The sequence below is a fragment of the Pristis pectinata genome, chromosome 27, assembly GCF_009764475.1.
Source record: "Pristis pectinata isolate sPriPec2 chromosome 27, sPriPec2.1.pri, whole genome shotgun sequence".
NCBI classification, from domain to species: domain Eukaryota; kingdom Metazoa; phylum Chordata; class Chondrichthyes; order Rhinopristiformes; family Pristidae; genus Pristis; species Pristis pectinata.
In genome coordinates, this window is record NC_067431.1 from 22,404,910 (window position 1) to 22,424,425 (window position 19,516).

Genomic DNA, 19,516 nt, shown 5'->3' on the forward strand with positions numbered 1-19,516 from the left:
ACTGTGTCACGGAATGGAATTTGGACTTGTCGTATTCTGATTCAAAGGCAAGAGTCCTTCCAAATGAACCACAATCGAGAATTCTCTTGCCTGTGGTGGCCATATTTCTGACACAGTCTGAGTCAAGTAAAGATTACCGTCCAACATACAGTTTAACAGAGACAAAACTATTTTCTGTGTACATCTGATGATGTAAACATAGCAGGGTCCCTGTGCATCTGACAGCACCCATTGTGTTGTAAGGTATCTTACATACTGAATTTCTAAATCTAGCCAATTGGTTTCTAGCCAGTTTTGTTGCAAAATTTCAGTTACAAGCTGGATGCCAGAATTTTTTCATGTTGCTACTTTTTTGTGATGAGGAGGTTCAGTCTGTAATGCCACCCTTGGTTTTAATAAATGTTTAATCAATAAGAAAGCAAACATTGGAAGTCAACCATGATGCCATCCCTCAGTTCAACTCCAGTGGTAGAAACACGAAGTTGCTAATCATTTGCCATCTCTTAGTTAATTTCTCTTTTCTCTAAAAAGGACAGACTCTAGGCCAGACACCTTCCCTTAGGCTCTACAGAGAAGTGACGATATTCACAACCAGACTGGAGATAAATGAGTAAGTTCCCTGCCAATAAAGTCTTTTGACTAATGATTGAGATTGGCTTTATACACATTTGTTGCATGTACTCATGTTCCACTTACTGTATATTCCCCAGAGAAATTACCTTGTTTTTATTGGGGGAAGATGTTGTAGTCGTGTTCTGTTTTTTTCAAGCAGACTTTTTTTTTGTGAATAAATTTACCTTTTGTTATAAAATCTTCTTTTTTGCAGTGAGCCCAGACATAAACCCCACCCTCCCTCCAAATAAAGGACTGACAGTGCTGTTATTCATACTCTGTTTACTTAAATACACCTCAAATCTGCTGCTCTGCCCTGCCACACACTGCTCCCCCCCATAAAGATGTCATTGAACACCACACCAATTTAAGGCATGTCTACCACATGTCCTAGTAATGAAGTGGTAAGATAGTAAAGAGACAAGAGTTTAGCAAGTAAAGAAATCTTCAATGCTTCTTTCCTTGCTGGGCCTGGGGCTGATTAAATGATCAAATAGCCATCTTCCCTGTCTAGAAATAATTTTTCCCCTATCTCCTCTACCAGAAGACTTCCACGATCTTAAGTGCACATAGACTATCTCGGAATTGTGCTGCATTTTACCACGAAGGGTATTGGATTCTCCTTTTATTTATTATTGTGATATGGTCATCATTGGAAAGGCCAACACTAATGCCCATCCCTAAATGAGCTTGGGAAGGTGTTGGTGAGTCACCTTCCTGAACCATTGCAGTCCTTGAGATGAAGGTAGCGAGACTGGGCCCATGATGATGAGGGAATGGTGAATATTTCCAAGTCTAACTTTCAGGAGTTCAATTACCAATAGGAGCCATGATCAAGCAAAGAGGAGAAGCAGATTTCAGAGGTTTAAGCTGGAGGCCAGGATTTTTAATCTAACTTACCTTTCCATCCTCTGCTCTGAAAGCTTGCTGCGGTACCTGAATCACAACTATCAGCAGGCAGCCTAGAAAATAAGCCTGGGACCAGCATCCTTATTATTTAAGGAGAACACACTTTGTTCTTCCACGGATCTGTAGTGTTAATTTCTAACGGAACAAAAGCTCATATCAGAGCTGAGGTTGGCTGGTTTTAATAACCCGCTGTTTAATTATAAAGGCCTAATTTCTCTCACAGCTTGCACTATTAATTGGCCAGGATCTCAAGAGGTTCATTAGCAAGAAACAAGCCTGGTGACTTGATTTAAAAATAATACGCCTGCTTTTGTTGTTCAACAGAAATAATTTATTTTTTCAGAAATATAATCTACCTATGGTACTACACTATGTCTGTGTGAGTGCTCAACAGTGAAGCTGTCAAATGTGGTCTCTGGAACTGTTGTATAATCTCTGTTTGCTGTATGATACACCTGATATTGGAGAACCCTACTCTGTGTTGCTACAATATCAATGTCCATGGTGTAGGGTCCAAGTTTTGTTGCTGTGGAATGCCTGGTTATGGTATTATTGTATTCAAGCTTCCCTGCACTTGCTAGAATTTTAGCACCACCATCTCAAGCCCGAGTTCCATTCCTAACCTTTCATGACAACCAAAGCAGAGGGGAAGTTCCACTGACATAGAATGGGTGCATGGACTGAACAGAGCAGAAAGTGTAGCAGAAGCAAAAAGTAGCGAGGCTTGAATGGAAGGACTGGGGTGATGTTACTCAGGCCTGTCACTGTAGCAGAAGCAGAACAAGCTCAAGGCTGAGACAGGTTCAAACTCTTCCCAGCAACAACTAAAGCTTAGCATTGAGAATAAGAGAGATAACTGGAACAAGGCAACAAAGTGAAAGGACGGCAACTTTGTTTCTCCAGTCTTTGAGATGTAAGCATTGTGCTGAAGGTCTTTGGTGAAACAGAAGATACAAGAGTATATCCATAATGACTCTCAAGCCTACTTTGCCATTCAATAAGATCTGGCTACTCAATGGCCCCAACTCCATGTTCTTTCTGATACCCATAACCCTGTGATTCATTGTGGTCTTTTCTGAAGTATTGAACTCAGCTTCACTTAAGACTTGGGATCCATGGCCCTCTGGGTTGGAGAATCTCAAAGATTCACAGCTCTGACAGGAGAATTTACTCCTCATCTCAGTGGAGGTTGCTGAAGTCCACACATCATAAAGTCACCTTTGACAGACAACACCAACAATAGTTTAATAGCAAGTAGGCGAGTTGGGTGCTGCAATGCCACCTGTCAGCACAACCTCTAACTCCAGTTCCTATACTCTTCCATCTCAACAAAACTGGCTGACATCCTGAGAATATGCCCCCTGATTCTAGATTCCCACTTTCCTCTCAGTAGCTACCCAATCGGGGACACTCAGAGACTTACATGCATCTCAAAGATCCCATTTCATTCTAAACTCCAAAGGATAACAGCCCATTCTGCCTACTGCTTTTTAATGTAGTCATTAGTTTAATGCAGGGAACATGGCAGACAATTTATGCACAACAAGCTCCCACAAATTCAAAATGATAGCATGCATAAAATGTGTTTTTTTTTGTGTTGTTCAGTGTTAAATAAAAACAAGTAAGGACATTGTTAGGGATTATTCTGGAGTTATGAAATTATGGATCGTGGATATCAATTAAAATGAAAACCATTCTTCAGGAAATAAAACCTGTTCACTATTTAACTTCAACTGATACCTTAAGGCTGTTGGAACCAATCATTGGGTGTGAGGCATTCTGATTCTGTTCCATTGAAACTATGCAGGAGAAGACAACAGACGAATCTTCGTATTAATTGGTGGTCATTGAAAATATAATTGTGTGATAACCTCAGGTCGGTGCCTAAATTCTTCAATTTTCCAATGTGGGGACGAGATCCGTAGACCCAGAATACTTGCAGGTGGTCCTAAAGATTCTCCCGTGTTCTAGTGGAAGGAACTATAGTTGTTGGTACCTTTGAGCAGAAGCTGAAAGTGAGCTGATTCTCATACAGCAGAGAAACAGGCCCTTGGGCTCACCATACTCTCTGCAGCTCCCAATTATTTTGTAGATATGGAACATTGTCCCCAGGGATTCGACTGGCTTGCAGTCTCCTCCAGAAGACCAGCAGGATTCAGCAGACCTCGCAACCATTTCCCCATTCCCCAGCTACCATTCTCCAATTGGCTTCTGTTGGTCACAAAGGTACTGCTATGCTCTGGGGACTTCTGTGGATGCTCGAAGCCTTTTGGTATTTTGCCTCAGGGGCATGTTCTTATGTATTAGAAGAGAACAGGAATGAGAGAAAGAATTCTACACGGCTGCTTGAGTGTAGCACATCACAGACCAGTCCAGGAGCATGTTAGGAATGTGACACTCCAAACATATACATTCTGGAGACACGCCTTTTCTTAACGTGCTTAATGATTGTAGGGATGGCATTTGGTCCTACTGCTCCCATGCCCCTTCCCCATTCTAATTCTGTCCTCACACAATGAAGGACAGTGTGGGAAGAGAAACAGTGAAATATTTCATTTTCCTTTTCACAGATGCTGCCTGAGCTTCTGAGTTTTTTCAACATTTTCTGTCTATATTTCAGATTTTCAGCATCTGCAGTTTTTTTTTGATTTGCACACAACGAGATTCTACATGTTGCAAATGAAGATGAGCGACTGATTAAACTGCTTTTACTTGTGTTGTTTAAATCAGGAACGTTGGCAAGGATCTCCAGAGAATACCCTGCCTGAATAGGCAAAGAGTGCTCTCAGCTTAGAGAATTACAGAAAGTCAGAACCTCCACTAATGCAGCACTCCCCCAGGAGTAGACTGAAGTCTCAGAGTTATACTACATGGGAGCAGGCCCTTCAGCCCAACTCGTCATGCTGACCAAGGTGCCTGCCTGAGCTAGTTCCATTTGCCTGTGTTTGGCCCATATCCCTCTAAGCCTTTGCTATCCATGTACCTGTCCAAATGCCTTTCAAACTTTGCAATTGTATCCACCTCTACCACTTCCTCTGGCAGCTTATTCCATACACCCACCACCATCTGTGAGGAAAAACCTGCCCCTCAAATCCCTTTTAAATGCTTCCCCTCTCACCTTATGCCCTCTAGTTTTAGACTCCCCTCCCCTGAGAAAAAGACTGACCATTCACCTTATCTATGTCCCTCATGATTTTAAATACGTCTATAAGATCAATCCTCAGCCACCTTTGCTCCAGGGAAAATAGCCCAAGACTATCCAGTTTCTTCTTATAACTCAAGTGTCAGCCTATGTAATGAAAGAAGGACTTGCACTTATATATCGCCATTCACAACCTCTGATATCCCAAATGAAGTGCTTTTTATTGTAGTCACTAGTTTAATATAGGAAACATGGCTGACAATTTATTCACAACAAGCTCCCATAAACAACAAAACGATAGCAAGCATATAATCTGTTTTTCTTTTGTTGTTCAATGTGGAATAAAAACAAGTGATGACATTGTTAGGAATTATTCTGGAGTTATGAAATTATGGCTAACAGATATCAATTAAAATGAGAACCAGTCTTCAGGAAATAAAACCTGTTCACAATTTAACTTTAACTGATACTTTAAGGCTATTGAAACCAATCATTGGGTGTGGAGCATTATGATTCCATAACATTGAAACTATGCAAAGCAAGACGATAGATGAATGTTCGTCTTAACTGGTGGTCATTGAAAACCAGGATGAGATCAGGGAAGCATTAAGTGGCCATCTCCTGTAATAACACATTGTTAAAGGCATATCCCTGCCACTTAATGCAAAGTTCAGGACAGGTCTGTTATGTCACTTAATATTCTGGCTGGTTGTATATTCAGCGAGCCATCCCTCAACACTATAACAAAAGAGGTATATTTTGGGCGTCTGGAGTTTGTGCTCAGAAGCTCTTGGACCAGCCACCAGCATTTGAATATTCAAAGGGGTTCTGTAGTTGGGATGTGCTAACATTATAAATATGTAATTCTGGTAAGTTACCCGTCTACGTTCAAAATGTTAAAGATAAGTAGGTAATTATAGCCACTGAAACTATAGTTAATTGTTTGTTGTTCTGGCTTCTGCCCTCTTCCTTTCCAGTCCTGATGAAGGGTCTTGGCCCGAAATGTCAACTGTTTATTTCCCTCCATAGATGCTGCCTGACCTGCTGAGTTCCTCCAGCACTTTTTGTGTATTGCTCCAGAGTGTGGGAATTGACTACTGCATCTTCCTGCATCATAAGTGATTACACGTTGGTTGTGTAGTGTTCTGGGAGGTCCTGGACAGGAGTCCCAGTTCCAATCCCTGTGGTATACCACTGGTCACAGGTTTCCAATCACAATGACATCCCTCAACTATATTCCTATCAAGCCAAGTTTGAACACTATGGGTTCTTGTCTGGGATCTTGTAAAAGGCCTCACTGAAGCCTCTGTCAACTACATTGACTGCACTACCCTCATGAAACATTTAGTTACCTCCTCAAACAAGACAATCAAATTAGTCAGTCAGAATCTCCCCTGAACAAAGTCATGATGACCATCTGTGATTAATCTCTACATATGCAAGTATAATGAGCTATCCCCTAAAATCCAGTAAATACATTCCTAGTCATCCCAATCTCTCCTCATGCAAGCATGCCTCTATCTCAGGAACCAATCAGGTAAATCTTTGTTGCAATTATTTTGTAAGTATGTATTTTCTTTTTTCCTCAAGCTAGGAGCTACAGAAATTTTATTTTATTTTACTTATTTGCCAAATGTTTTATCTATCCCTAATTGCTTCCAAACTGGAAACAGTTGAGAGTCAATCCCATTGGCACACCTGTATGTAATACAGCCTGTTAAAAGTTGCTGGAAGCTCTCCGCTTTCTCGGTCTTGATGTGGGAAAAATTAAGTGCCTTCCCACCAACAGTATGAGGAAAATCTTCCCCTGATTTCTCTGCTGCATGTTTGTCCCCCTCCCACTCCAAATAAAACTGACTATGAAGCAGGTTATTGAGCAGGGGCAAGGGTGTGGGGTGGGTGCTGCATCAGGCCTGTTGATGCAATTTCATCGTACGTGCAAAGAGTTTGTACTTACAGACTGCGGCGATAGTACCTCTTCAGGAATGGATGCGCTGCTGCACCAACAGCAAAGTTGCTGCTACCCGTATCCACCAGAATGTTCAGCTAGTACAGAAAGAGAAAGCAGTTACTTCAGTCCACTCAAACAGGATCCTGTGTTGTGATCCCTCTGTTAAAGAACACATGTACCAGTGCTGTTTGTTGGGCTCTTTGAGTGTGTTGGTACCAGCAATGTCACACTACTGCTTTTTGTGTACAAGAGAAGGGAAGGTGTGATGATATTGAGTGTACCATCCGAGAGCGCTAAACTTAAGTCAAGGCTAAGTTCTGTCTGGCATAAGCATCTTCGAGTACGCTCACTCTAGGGAGATTATACTGTATCAACCTACACTACAAGGACTAGTTTACTTCACTACAGTATTGGTATTGGTTTATTATTGTCATTTGTACCGAGATACAGTGAAAAGCTTGTCTTACAAACCGATTGTACAGGTCAATTCATTACACAGTGCAGTTATATTGAGTCAGGACAGAGTGCATTGATGTAGTACAGGTAAAAACAATAACAGTACAGAGTAAAGTGTCACAGCTACAGAGAAAGTGCAGTACAATAAGGAAAAGTCTAGCTGTCAAGAATCACTATTTCGAGCAGTGGCTCCCTCCTCCCAACCAAGGAGAAGATACTTTGAGCTAACAAAGCAGTTCAAACACAATTTATTTTCTTTTAAGTGAGACACATTTAATTCTAATAAGTAATTCTTAACAATGACTTGTAATTTACAAAGGATTTCCAAACACAAGAACAATTCTTACAAGCTAAAAAGTCATACCAACAAGTTGCAGATGAACAAATCGTCCATCACAAAAACCAAAGGCTGAGGAGGGAATTCTAAGTCTTTCTATAACCCCTTCTCTCTGTCATCCCCCACCTACCCTGACTGCTTTCTAACATTTATACTGTTTTCTCACTTCGTTGACATAATTGGCATGTGATCTTTTCTTAACCACATTTCCAGACCGGGTGAGGACTGTTTAATTCAGTAAATGTGGATCCCATTGTTCTCTTGCTTATATTGAGAGGCTGAGCAGGGAATATTGGCTAGAAGTTTTACTTAGCAAACGGCCTTGGACAATTTTTGCTGTTTGTACAAAAGGGATTTTAGCTTAATGAACAACCACTTCTTGACCTTTGGACAGGTCATGCTGTTGTGATAAAAAGCTAAGGTTAGCAATAAGCCTTTTTGGGGCGTGGAAAGTGAATATCCATCACAAAGGTCGGTGGAGTGGGTCGTGGGGACAGATGGGTTGATTTAGATTCTACTTCTTTAGTACTCAGGGCTTCATTTGGGTCAGAAATGAATGGATTGAAGCCACAACCAATTGATGTGAGAACACAGTCCAAGCCAGTTCTTCACGACTGAATAGATGCTGTACTTGCTTAAGGTTCATCTGCAGTCACCAATGTAAAAGTTCCCAGATTCAGGGAATCAGCCCAGTGGGACATCTACTCTGTTGGTTCCTAATGCATGCACTGTCACTGACCAATCCCAATGAACAACACTTTACCAGGTCTCTCTGGGTACTTGGTTAATGAATCGGGCCAGGCTACACTGGGATCGGTCAGTCGCATTGTCTGCAATAGGAGTCAACAGAGTAAACCTCCCACTAATACCAAAAGAATTCCAGTACCGTCAATGCTCTTCATTCATTGCTTCCGATCACTCCAACTGCTCCCGTAATCACTCGCTTGAGATGCACGTGGTTATGTTCTGCTCAAACACAATCCAAGAATACATGGGAATGTCTGAAAGATGTTTTACTCCATTTAACTGGATACGGAAGAAGAATCTTACATATCCTCCTTCATATTGATATTGTACAGAAATCATTTGGGCGAAAACAGGCGAGAGGGACATAGACTTACTTTGAATCTGGCTGCAGCAGTCAATCTGGACTTTTACATAAACATAAGGACCCTGCTTCGACAATACTCGAGATGCTGAGCACCATCGAGGACAAAGCAAATGCCACCTCCCGCAGGTTCCCTCCAAGTTGCACACCATCCTGACTTGGAAATGTTTTGCCATTCCTTCATTGTTGGATCCAAATCCCAGAAGTCCCTCCCCCGGAAGGCCTGCAGCACTGAGAGTAGGCAATTCACCACCATCTTCTCAAGGGCAATCAGCAATGGGCAACGAATGTTGGCCCTGCGGTGAGATCCACATCCCGAGAAATGAATAAAAATAACTTATGTGGAACCTGAAATTTTATTGAGATTGACATTTATTTCAATACAATCCATGTTTTTGCTTATTTTGCTGCTATAAACTGGTCACAATTCTACAGCTCTCACCATGGTTACCAGCACCACGAAAGGATTCTTTGAAGACGACTGCAGCTTTTTCAAAAGAAAAAGCATGTGATAGGAAACAATGGGTGTAAAAATAGATCCATGTCCCATTTTATTTAATCAAAAGCCTCGGTGAAGGTTTGAGTCAGAGGTACGGCGGTGGTGTCGTTAAATGACTGGGCTAAGAGCCAACGTTCTGGACCACTAATCCAGGGACACAAGCTGGGGATTTAAAACTGAAATAATTAAACAACTCTGAATTTAAAGAGTAACAGTAACCATGAAACTGTCAGATTGTCATAAAACCCATCTGGTTCACTTATGTCCTTTGGGGATGAATAGCTGCTATATGTGACTTTAGACACTCCAATGTAGTTGACTCTGAAATGCCTCCTCAGGGGCAGTTAGGGATGGACAATAAATGCTGGCAATGTCAGCGATGGGCACATCCCACACATGAATAAATGAAAAAAGGAAATCACAGTGACAAGGCTGAATAGTCAAAGACAAAGTAAATTGCAAAGTAGAACGGACAACTTTTAATCTATTGGATTCTAACATCCATCTCAGGATACTGAGACATTCTTGTGGTGGTATGTGAAGTCTATGAGATGTGACAGTTTCAACTGAAGCTCTAGATTGTTCAGATACATTCAACATGGTTGTTGAATCATGGGGCCCAGCATGAATGCTGAAGACAAGTCTGAAGTGTTCTCAACCTTGTTCAGCCAGAAGTGCTCAACAGGTGAAGCATCTTTGCTTTCCCCTGATATTCCCACCCCGCCATTACAGCGCACCATCCAGCATCCCTACAGTTCATTCCTTCCACCTCCAGTGCATCGAGGCTGCAGTGTTTACCATCTACAAAATGCACAGCAGTTACTTGCCCAAGCTACCCTGACAACACCTCCAAAACCCACAACCACTACTACAAAGCAGGACATGGGCGGTAAAGAGCATGGGCAACTCCACTACCTGCATGTCCCCCTCCAAATCACACACCAACCTGACTCAGAAATATACTGCTGTTCCCTCATTATCACTGGAATTAAATCCTGAAACTCCCTTCCCAAGAGTCCCTTCACCAGAACTACTGCAGGCCTTCAAGAAGAGAGCTCACCACCACCTTCTCAAAGGCAATTAGGGATGAGTAAGAATTGCTGGCTTTGATAATGACGCCTAGATTCTGGAAGGTGAATTTATATATAACAAAAATGCTGAGGGCCAAAAATAGGATACTGAGGGGATGTGTCAATGAACCAAAACGGAGGTATGGTAACACAGTAGTTATGTCACTGTACTAGTAAAACAGTACCCTGTTCTGGAGCTGTGAACTCAAATCCCACATGTGGATCAGTTCAGTTCATTGATTTAAAACAATAGAAAGGCTAGTAGTGGTAATTAGTGACTTTGAAACCAGAAGATAGTTGTGGAATGCTATCTGGTTCACTGATGTCAATAGATGAGAAGGTCAACCACCTTGACCCAGTGTGGCTCCAGCTCTACAGCTATGTGGTTGATTATTATTGGTCTTTAGTAGTGACCCAGCTAGTCATCGAATTCAAGGGCAATTGTTGAAGGACAACAAAAGCAGACCTTACCAGCAACCTTACCAGATCATGTGAATTTGAAGATATGTTCTTTTATTGTCAACTGGACCTTAGAACACAAGAGACTTTTCGCTCGTTTCTCTACACTGGCTCATAAACGGGCTATCCCATCAGTCCCCTTCCCCTGCTCTTTCCTCATTGCTTTACACCTGATGCAAAAGACACCAACGTGACATAGATGCAGATACTAATGGCATTTGGGTGGGAAAAAGATAAAATTCTATATTATCTCTGCCAATAAAGGCCATTTGGCCCATTAGTGTTCATCAATCTTCTGTCCTAACCCTCCCTTGAGGAATTGAATTGTACTTCATAGAATCGTAGAATTATACACCACAAAATTAGGTTATTTGGCTCATTGCCTGTGCTCTAAATATAGGAATAAGAAGTAATTAACCCAAACACCCATCTTGAGTGCAGAAGGAGTCATTTATTTCTTTTATAAAAGCCGACATTATAAATGTGGTAATCATGATATCCACATAAGAATCAAACTGATTATTATGTATCTGTATTTGGATCTTTGAGGAGGGATTCTCATTTCATCAATGAAGCAGTTTTTTAACACTGGAATGATTTTCATATTATGTTAATGTATTTATCTATTAATTGCTTATACTGTCAGCATCATCACTTTGCTGTTAGTTGGCTTCAGTAGATTTTCCAGTCTTGCAGTTTTACAATTAAGGGCATGAAGTAAGCAGATTTTCACAGAAAAGAAATGAAACATTTATACAATGGATTATCACATCTTCCAGTAATACTTTAATGTGCTTCATCATCTATAAATTTTGATGAAGTGCATTGACCACTGTTATGTATATAAGTGTAGCAAGTGCTTTATGCAAAGATAAATCTCACAAATTACTGAGTTGTCTGCAATTTTTAAAAATATTTTTTATTGGTTGAGCTTTATCCCAAACCCTGAAGTTAGTCAAGGAAAATTCCAGAATATTAATTTAAACCCACAACCGATCTTAAATCTCCAACCTGACGACATGAACATCGATTTCTCTAACTTCCGGTAATCACTCCCCTCCGTCCCCCTTTTTACCCCCCTTATTCCACTGGCCCCCATCACCCCACCTCCTTCCCCTCCCCCACCATCTCCATCTGCCCATCACCCACACATTCCTCCTACCGGTTCCCCCTTCACCGTGGAGAAAAGCAGGCCGTCAACGTTTCGGGTCAGGACCCTTCTTCAGGACTGAAGATAGGAAAAGGGGAAGCCCGATATACAGGAGGGAAAAGCAGAGCCGTGATAGGTGGACAACAGAGGGGAGGCAGGGTGGGCACAAGGTGATGAAAGGTAGATGTAGGTAAGACACAGTGATAGGCAGGTGTGGGGGAGGAAGGGAGAGCAGATCCACCCGGGGATGGATCAAAGGTAGGGAGGAAAAAAGGGTAGAAAAAAGAGAGATTGGCTAGGAAAGGGAAGAAAAGAAGAGGCATGGTTGGGGGGGGGGGGGGGTGGGGGGGGTGGTTGAGGGGATTACTTAAAGTGGGAGAATTCGATATTCACGCCATTAGGTTGCAAGGTTCCAAGATGGAAAATGAGGTGCTGTTCCTGCAGTTTGAGCTTGGACTTCTCCTGGCAGTGGAGGAGGCTGAGGCCCCACTTGGAATTAAGGATCAAGAAGTGTGCTTCTTAGGAATAAAACAACTTTAAATTCATGACAAGTTAAAGTATACAACTTACAAAGGAATACTGGAAGCATGGATATGAAGCTGACTAAGCAACAGGCAACAGAATGGTTATTTTCTGGACAGTAGGAAGACAAAAATGGCATTCCCCAGGGTTTTTGCTTTAGTTTGATCTATATTAATGATCCAGGCTTGAAGGTGCAAATTACAATTTCTAATAACACAAAACTTGGCAGTAGTGTGAACTGTGAAGGAGATAGTGATAGATTGCTGAAGGATACAAACTGACTGGAGGAATGGGCAGATATATGGCAGATGAAGTTCAATGCAGAGGTACGTGAAATGAAACATTTTGTGGGAGGAATGAGGATAGGCAATATAGAATGAAGGACAGTATTCTAAAAGGGGTGCTGGAGCCCAGAGAAGAGGGGATATGGATGCATGTCATTAAGCATGACAAAGCATGTTGAAAAAGTGATTAAAAGGGTGTATACAATGCTGGGCTTTATCAATAGAAGCACAGAGTATAAAAGTAAGGAAGTCATGCTGAACCTTTATAAAACACTAGTCTTGCCTCAATTGGAGTATTGTGTTCATCTCTGGTTGTCTGGAAGGACGTTAAGAGAGTCCAGAAAAGATTTACAAAAATGGTTCCTGGGATGAGGGACTACAGCTAGAAAGATATATTAGAGAATCTGGGACTGTATATAACAGTTTACTTCAGAGAAGGCTGAGGGGAGATGTGACTGACATAAATAAAATAATGAGGGGTCAGAGTCAATAGTGGGAGGCCATTCCCTTTGGTGAAGAGTTTGAGGACTAGAGGTGACAAGCATAAAATAAAGGGAAAGAAAATTAAGAGTGACATGAGGATAAACATTTTTAATGCAGCCTATTGTTAGAATCTGGAATGCAGTCTTCAGGTGGTGGAGGCAGGTCCCATTGTGGCCTTCAAGATAGAATTGGATGAATATATGGTGAAGAAAAATTGACAAGGCTTCAGAGAAAGGGACAAGTGAGTGGAACTAATGAGTTCCTGTGGTAAAGAGCTGTAACAGCTATAACAGGCTGAATGGCCTCATAGCTCTGACTAAATAAATTCCAAGTTATTTATCCCTAGTATCTTCCTTTTCATACAATATTGAATTATCACCCTTGGATCTGTTCCATCCAACTCTATCAATAAAGAGTGTAACATACTTATATATAAAGTAAGACTTACATTTACATTTCCCATCCATTTTAGGACATCCCAAACCCTCCACAGAGGTGGAAAAAGACAAGCCACAAGCCTGTGGGAAAAACATTCTTCAAACCTGCAGTCTGCAAATCAAAGAGCAGTTTCTTTTTATTTCCCTCCAGTGTACAGAGTATTAGGTCAACCAAGTCATGCAACATAAATCGAATGCTGCAGTTCTTTGTCAGGGATGAAAATCGCCCTGGATTCATCAGTTAATGCGTTCTTTGACGTTTTCATGGTCATTATTGGGTTTACTTTAAATGGGCTAATAACTGGGTTAGAATCTGCACACATGGATTGGATAGGAACTCATGAATCACTAAAAATAGCACTGTGGTATCCTGGCATTCTTATATCCTCAGTTTGGAGGTCTTCACCAAGAGGGTGGTGGGAATTTGGTAGCTGAAGTGAGCACCATGGTTACATTTAAAGGGAAGCTAGCAAGATCCAAGAGGAAGAACGAAAATGGTCATGAGGCGAGATGAAATCAGCTGTATCGAGGTTTTAGATGTTCGTAAAGAATGATTTATGATTTTATTTTCTGTGTAACCTACCCCAATACCCCAGGAGATTTCAAAGGCTGGTCATCAGAAAGCCAAGTAGTTGAGAGAAGTAGTCAACTCAGCTGAGATATAGGTTCAGACAACTCTGTTGAGCTGGGGGATTGATTTTGTGCACTCTTCTGGGTTTGCTAGTCCTGTCGGGAAATTCATCTCCTTACTCGTTGAGCAGGATTTTCATCCTGTCCAGGACTTTGTCATGATATGAAACTTCCCCAATCACAACAACAGTAGTAAAACACAGAAAATTTACCTACAGGGAGATTTTCAACCTCACTGGTTTTAAAACTGGAGCTTACTGTCATAATAACCTTAACTTTTACTAACCCCAGCAACACACAAAACGCTGGAGGAACTCAGTGGGTGAAGCTTGCTGAATTTCTCCGGTTTTTTGTGTGTTGTTCCAGATTTCCAGCATCTGCAGTCTCTTGTGTCTCCCTTTTACTAACCACACTTTTCCCAAAACCAACACTCAGACTTCATTCTTTGTCCTCACTGAGATCTGTGGCCGATAATCTCAAGTACAGCCTCACGTGCACTTCACTACCTTACCTATTGACGTCAGGTTTACGGTAACTCTGAGGTTACCAGCCTCAGTATCACCCTGAGCCGCTAATGATCTCTGCCACATCTCGCAGTTTGTTGCAGATTGCAATGTTTTGGCAATCTCCACACTTTAAGAGCAAGACACTTGCTCTACTTTTCCTTCAGCCCACAGGTACAGGGATAACAGGCGCTCCAGATCTCCCTAAAGTACAGGCATTCACATTCTGTATTTACGTTCTTACAGAGACCTCTCAAGCAACCTCATGCCAAAAGCACTAGCCTGCAACCCTAGACTTTCTTCTTGGCCCACAAAAGAACGTTTCACCTGCAGGTATTGTTCTTCACCAGATTGTCTAGGTCCCTCTGTCCCTTTGGGAGCAACCTCTGACCCCCTCCCAATATTGAGCCTCCACTCAGTAGCAAAGCTCCCTGTAACTGGAAGAGTGTTACTTGAATAGTGGTATGTCTCTTTAAAAGCTGGCTGCAAGATCACCCCTGCTGGGTTACATATTGATCTGTTATATCACTATCTCTAAACTTGTGGCTACAAAGTTGCAGAATAAAGAAAAGATTAGGTTTCCAATACAACCTCCCAATTCAACCAAATGCTTTGTACATGGATCTGCATAAAAAGCACATTCTCAAGATTTTAGGCTGTGTGGCTCTGGAGATTTTGACACATGGTTTTCTGCAACAGAATCTGTTGGTGTTGTCACCGGGTTTATTAAGCATTTAGTTTCCAATTCACTGAAGCAAAATTTGAATTTCAGTCCATATGCTTCTTGTGGGGCACCAGTGTTACTACTAACTCATCATTGTGCTTACTCCTATTGTTTATAATAACCCGTACTTCAACTTAATGTATTATATTTGTTTAAATGCATTAATAGGAAATGGGCATTAAGCAGCCAACGTAACCCTCCTACCCTGGACATACTCTCTTTTCCCCCCTCCCAATGGGCAGAAGACACAAAAGCCTGAAAGCACGTACCACCAGGTTCAAGGACAGCCTGCTATAAGACTATCAAACGGACCTCTTGTACGGTAAGATGAACTCTTGACCTCATAAACCACCTTGTCATGGCCTTGTACCTTATTATCTGCCTGCACTGCACTTTCTCTGTAACTGTAACACTTTATTCTGCATTCTGTTATTGCTTTTCCCTTTGTACTACCTCGATGCACTGATGTGATGAAATGATCTGTGCGGATGGCATGCAAAACAAAGCTTTTCACTGTACTTTGGTACATGTGACAATAATAAACCAATTACCAATTATTGTAAGGCAGTACACAAGAATGTAAGAAATAGCAGGAGTAGGCCATTCAGCCCCTCATGCCTCCTCTGCTATTCACAGCTGATCTTTTCTTTCAGTGCCACTTTCTTGCATTAACCCCAGATCCCCTGAACATCGAAAAATCAAGAGATTGCTTTCTTGAATATACTTAGCCACACCACAGGCCTCCTGAATAAAGCATTCTAAAGATTTATCACTCTAGGGTGAAGAAACATTTTCTCATCTCAGTCCTGACCCATTATTTTGAGATTCTGATCCTTAGTTCTCACAAGACAAGTCAAAGGAGCAGAAGTAGGCCATTCAGCCCATCAGCCCATCTAGTTCTAGACTCCCCAGCCAGGCAAAACATCCTCCATGCATCTACCCTGTCAAGCTCTGGAAGAATTATGTGTGTTTCAATGAGCCTGACAAACTTGGGTTGTTTTCTCTGGAGCAGTGGAGGCTGAGGGGAGACCTGATAGAAGTTTATAAGATTATGAGAGGCATAGATAGACAGCTGGTATCTTTTGTCCAAGGTCGAAACGTCTAATACTAGAGGGCATGCATTTGAGGTAAGGGGGAGTAAGTTCAAAGGAGAAGTGTGAGGCAAGTTTTATTTTAGAGTGGTGGGTGCCTGGAATGCACTACCAGGGGTGGCAGTGGAGGCAAATAGGATAGAGGTATTTAAGAGGATCTTAGATTAGCACACGGATGTGGGGGCAGAAGGGATTCGTTTAGTTAGGCATGTAATTAGTGTGGCACAATATCGTGGGCTGAAGGGCCTGTTCCTGTGCTGTACTGTTCTATGAGATCACCAAAATTCAAGAGAGTAAGTTGATTGTGGGCATCCTTCTTACATAAATGGCAGAGGTGCCTTGTGAGCCCAGTACAGAGGGCAATAAACTCAAATGGGATGAAGTGCAACTTGAGTCAAATACAGGCTGCTCGACCCACTGAGTTCCTCCAGCAGCTCATTTTGTGCTGCAGATTCCAGCATCTGCAGTCTCCTGTGTCTTAAATACAGGCCAGACTGGGTAAAGGCAGCGGGTTCCCTCCCCTGAAGGACAATAATTAAGCTGCTTTGTCTAAGTATCAGTCTAACAGATTTGTGGCACCTTTCCCAGAAACCAGCAATTTTTATTTTATTTTTGAGATCTTCTTTTAGAGCTAAATTCAAATTCTCAAGCTGAAGTAGTGAATTCTGAACTCATACTTTTTCCAGCCTGTGGATGACTAGTCAAGTAGCATAACCACAATGCAGTCGTGTCTAACAAGCTCAAATTGAGGAAGGAAGGAAGGGAAAAAGGAAAGACTTGTACTTTTATAGCCCCATTCATATCCTGAGAACCTGCAAAGAGTTCTTCAGAGCCAAGAAATTACTTTTGAAGTGTAGTCATTGTTACCTAAATCAAACAGTTGTGAGCATAGCAAAGCCGCACAGTGAGATCAATGATTAGGTAATGTAATTTTAGGTGTTGGAAGAGGGACAAGTATCAGCTTGGGCACTGGAAGGAGTCGATGGCTTTCCTTCAAAGAGCATTTTTGGATTTTTTCCCTGAGTTGAGTGGAGCACATTCTTATCATATTACAGATGTTTATCATAAAAGAGGAAGTGTATACAGCAGCAGGAGTAAGTTGTTCAGCCATTCGAGCATGATCTCCCATTCAACAAAATCACTCATCTTTCCTCAACGTCATTTTCCTGCTCTATCCCCACATCCCTTGGTTTCCAATGACTGCACTTGCAAAGCCCTCTTACTAGAAAATTCCCAAGATTCATCATCCATTAACTGAAGACATTCTCCCTATCTCAGTACTAAATGGCCTACCCCTTATTTTAAGACTGTGACCCCTAGTTCTAGATTCCTTCACCAGGGGAAACAAGCTCCCTGTATCTACTCAAGTCAAGCCCTTTTATGGATTTTCCAGTGATGTTATCACCCATTTTTCTTTCAAACTCTCCTTATATGGAATACATGACATCACAGCCTGGTGAATCTTTGCAGCACATGCTCTGCAGCAAGTTACAGAACAGAAATAGACTATTTCAGACAGCAGATCCACACTGGCATTTATATTTAATACGATCCTCATTTCACCAATTTTCATCTCTGAGCATATCCCTCTACCCACTTATATGGGGAAGTGAGCCAAGCACATATGATTCTATATGAAATACCTCACTTACTCATCAAATGAGTTCCATCCTCTCACCACTATTTGAGTCATTGATTTGTTGTGAAAATCCGTACTGGATTTGTAAGTAACTTTACATTTATGTCCCCTCGTTCCAATCTTGTCCTCGACTGGAAAAATCTACCATTACTCCATCAAAACCTTTCATAATCTACTAAGTCACCACAAGAAAAGAGCCCATCTGTTGAAACATAACTAAAAGGTGTAGCTTTCCAGGTGAGGAACATTTGTTTTTGCATCTTCTCTGGTGCTTTGATATAACATGGAATAATGTGATTGGTTCTAGTCTAAGCATTGTGTAATAAAATAGAGGAACATGGTAGTGATGAAAAGAGAATGTCCTCAATGTTTAGCAACTGTGAATTAACATTTGATGCAGGTGCAGATGCATGGTGGGCCGAAGGGCCTGTTTTGTGCTGTTGTACTATATGGTTCTATGGTTCTATGCTTCATGCAATGCAATTGGGATTATGATTGTCATGGGTTAACGTACAATTGTTATTTTGATATCACCAATGCGATCACAGATGGTGCTCAATCAACTTTGGACATTCGTATTTGGCCATCGTGTAAGAGCTACTAATTAATTGCACTCCCCTGTTGTTCTTTCACGAATGATTCCCTCTTCAAATATTTATGAAGTAAAGTGCTTGAACTGTGAAGGAAAAGCCACCCTTATGTTATCCAGAAACACTCCCATGATGTGGCTCTTCTTATAGACAATTTACATGCAGAGGAAGCCAACTGAGACTTTTCTGCATCATGGTGCAAACAAAAAAAGCTTCGGAACATCCCACGGGATGACATTTAGAATGACATTAATGTGAACACCAGCACCTGCAGCAAAAACAGAACACAACCAGTCAACCAACATCTGTGGAAAGAGAAACCAGTTGATGTTTTTGGTTAGGGACCCTTCTTCAGAACAATTACTCAGACTGATTAACTGTTTTTTCTTTCCACAGATGCTACTTGACTGACTGAGTTCTTCTAGCATTTCTGCTTTTGTTTCAGATTTCAGAATCTGTTGTTTTATTTGTTTACTAACACCTGCAAGTTCCCCCTTATGTTACACACCATCTGACTTGGAAATATATTGTCAGTGCTTCACTGATGTTGAGTCTAAATCCTGGAACTCCCTACCCAATGCCATTGTGGGAGTATCTTCAATAGAAGGACTGTAGCAGTTCAAGAAGGCAATTCACCACCACCTTCTCAAGGGCAATTAGGGATGGGCAATAAATGCTGGCCTCGTTGACAATACTCAGATCCCATGAATGAAAATAAAAAAATTTGGATTGTTCTTTTTAAACCCTAATACTTCAGAACAAATAATTCCATCAATTTTGCCACCAAATAGTCATTGAGAACTCTGCTGGCAACGAAAACAAGTCAGGCCCACAGTTAACATATCTACTGCTCCAAATTGTGCCTCAATTTTTTTTGAAGCTCACGTATCATGCGTGAAATGAAGGCAGCAAATTTACAT

At 41.5% G+C, this 19,516-nt stretch overlaps 1 protein-coding gene across 1 annotated transcript in view; it reads right to left on the reverse strand.

Moving 5' to 3' along the window:
- Positions 1-19,516, reverse strand: part of bace1 (beta-secretase 1) — a 105,148-nt gene that overhangs the window by 73,560 nt on the left and 12,072 nt on the right. Inside the window, exon 2 of the mRNA XM_052039831.1 lies at positions 6,621-6,709. Within this exon, the coding sequence (XP_051895791.1) occupies positions 6,621-6,709 (89 nt within the window). The remainder of the gene's footprint in view (positions 1-6,620; positions 6,710-19,516) is intronic.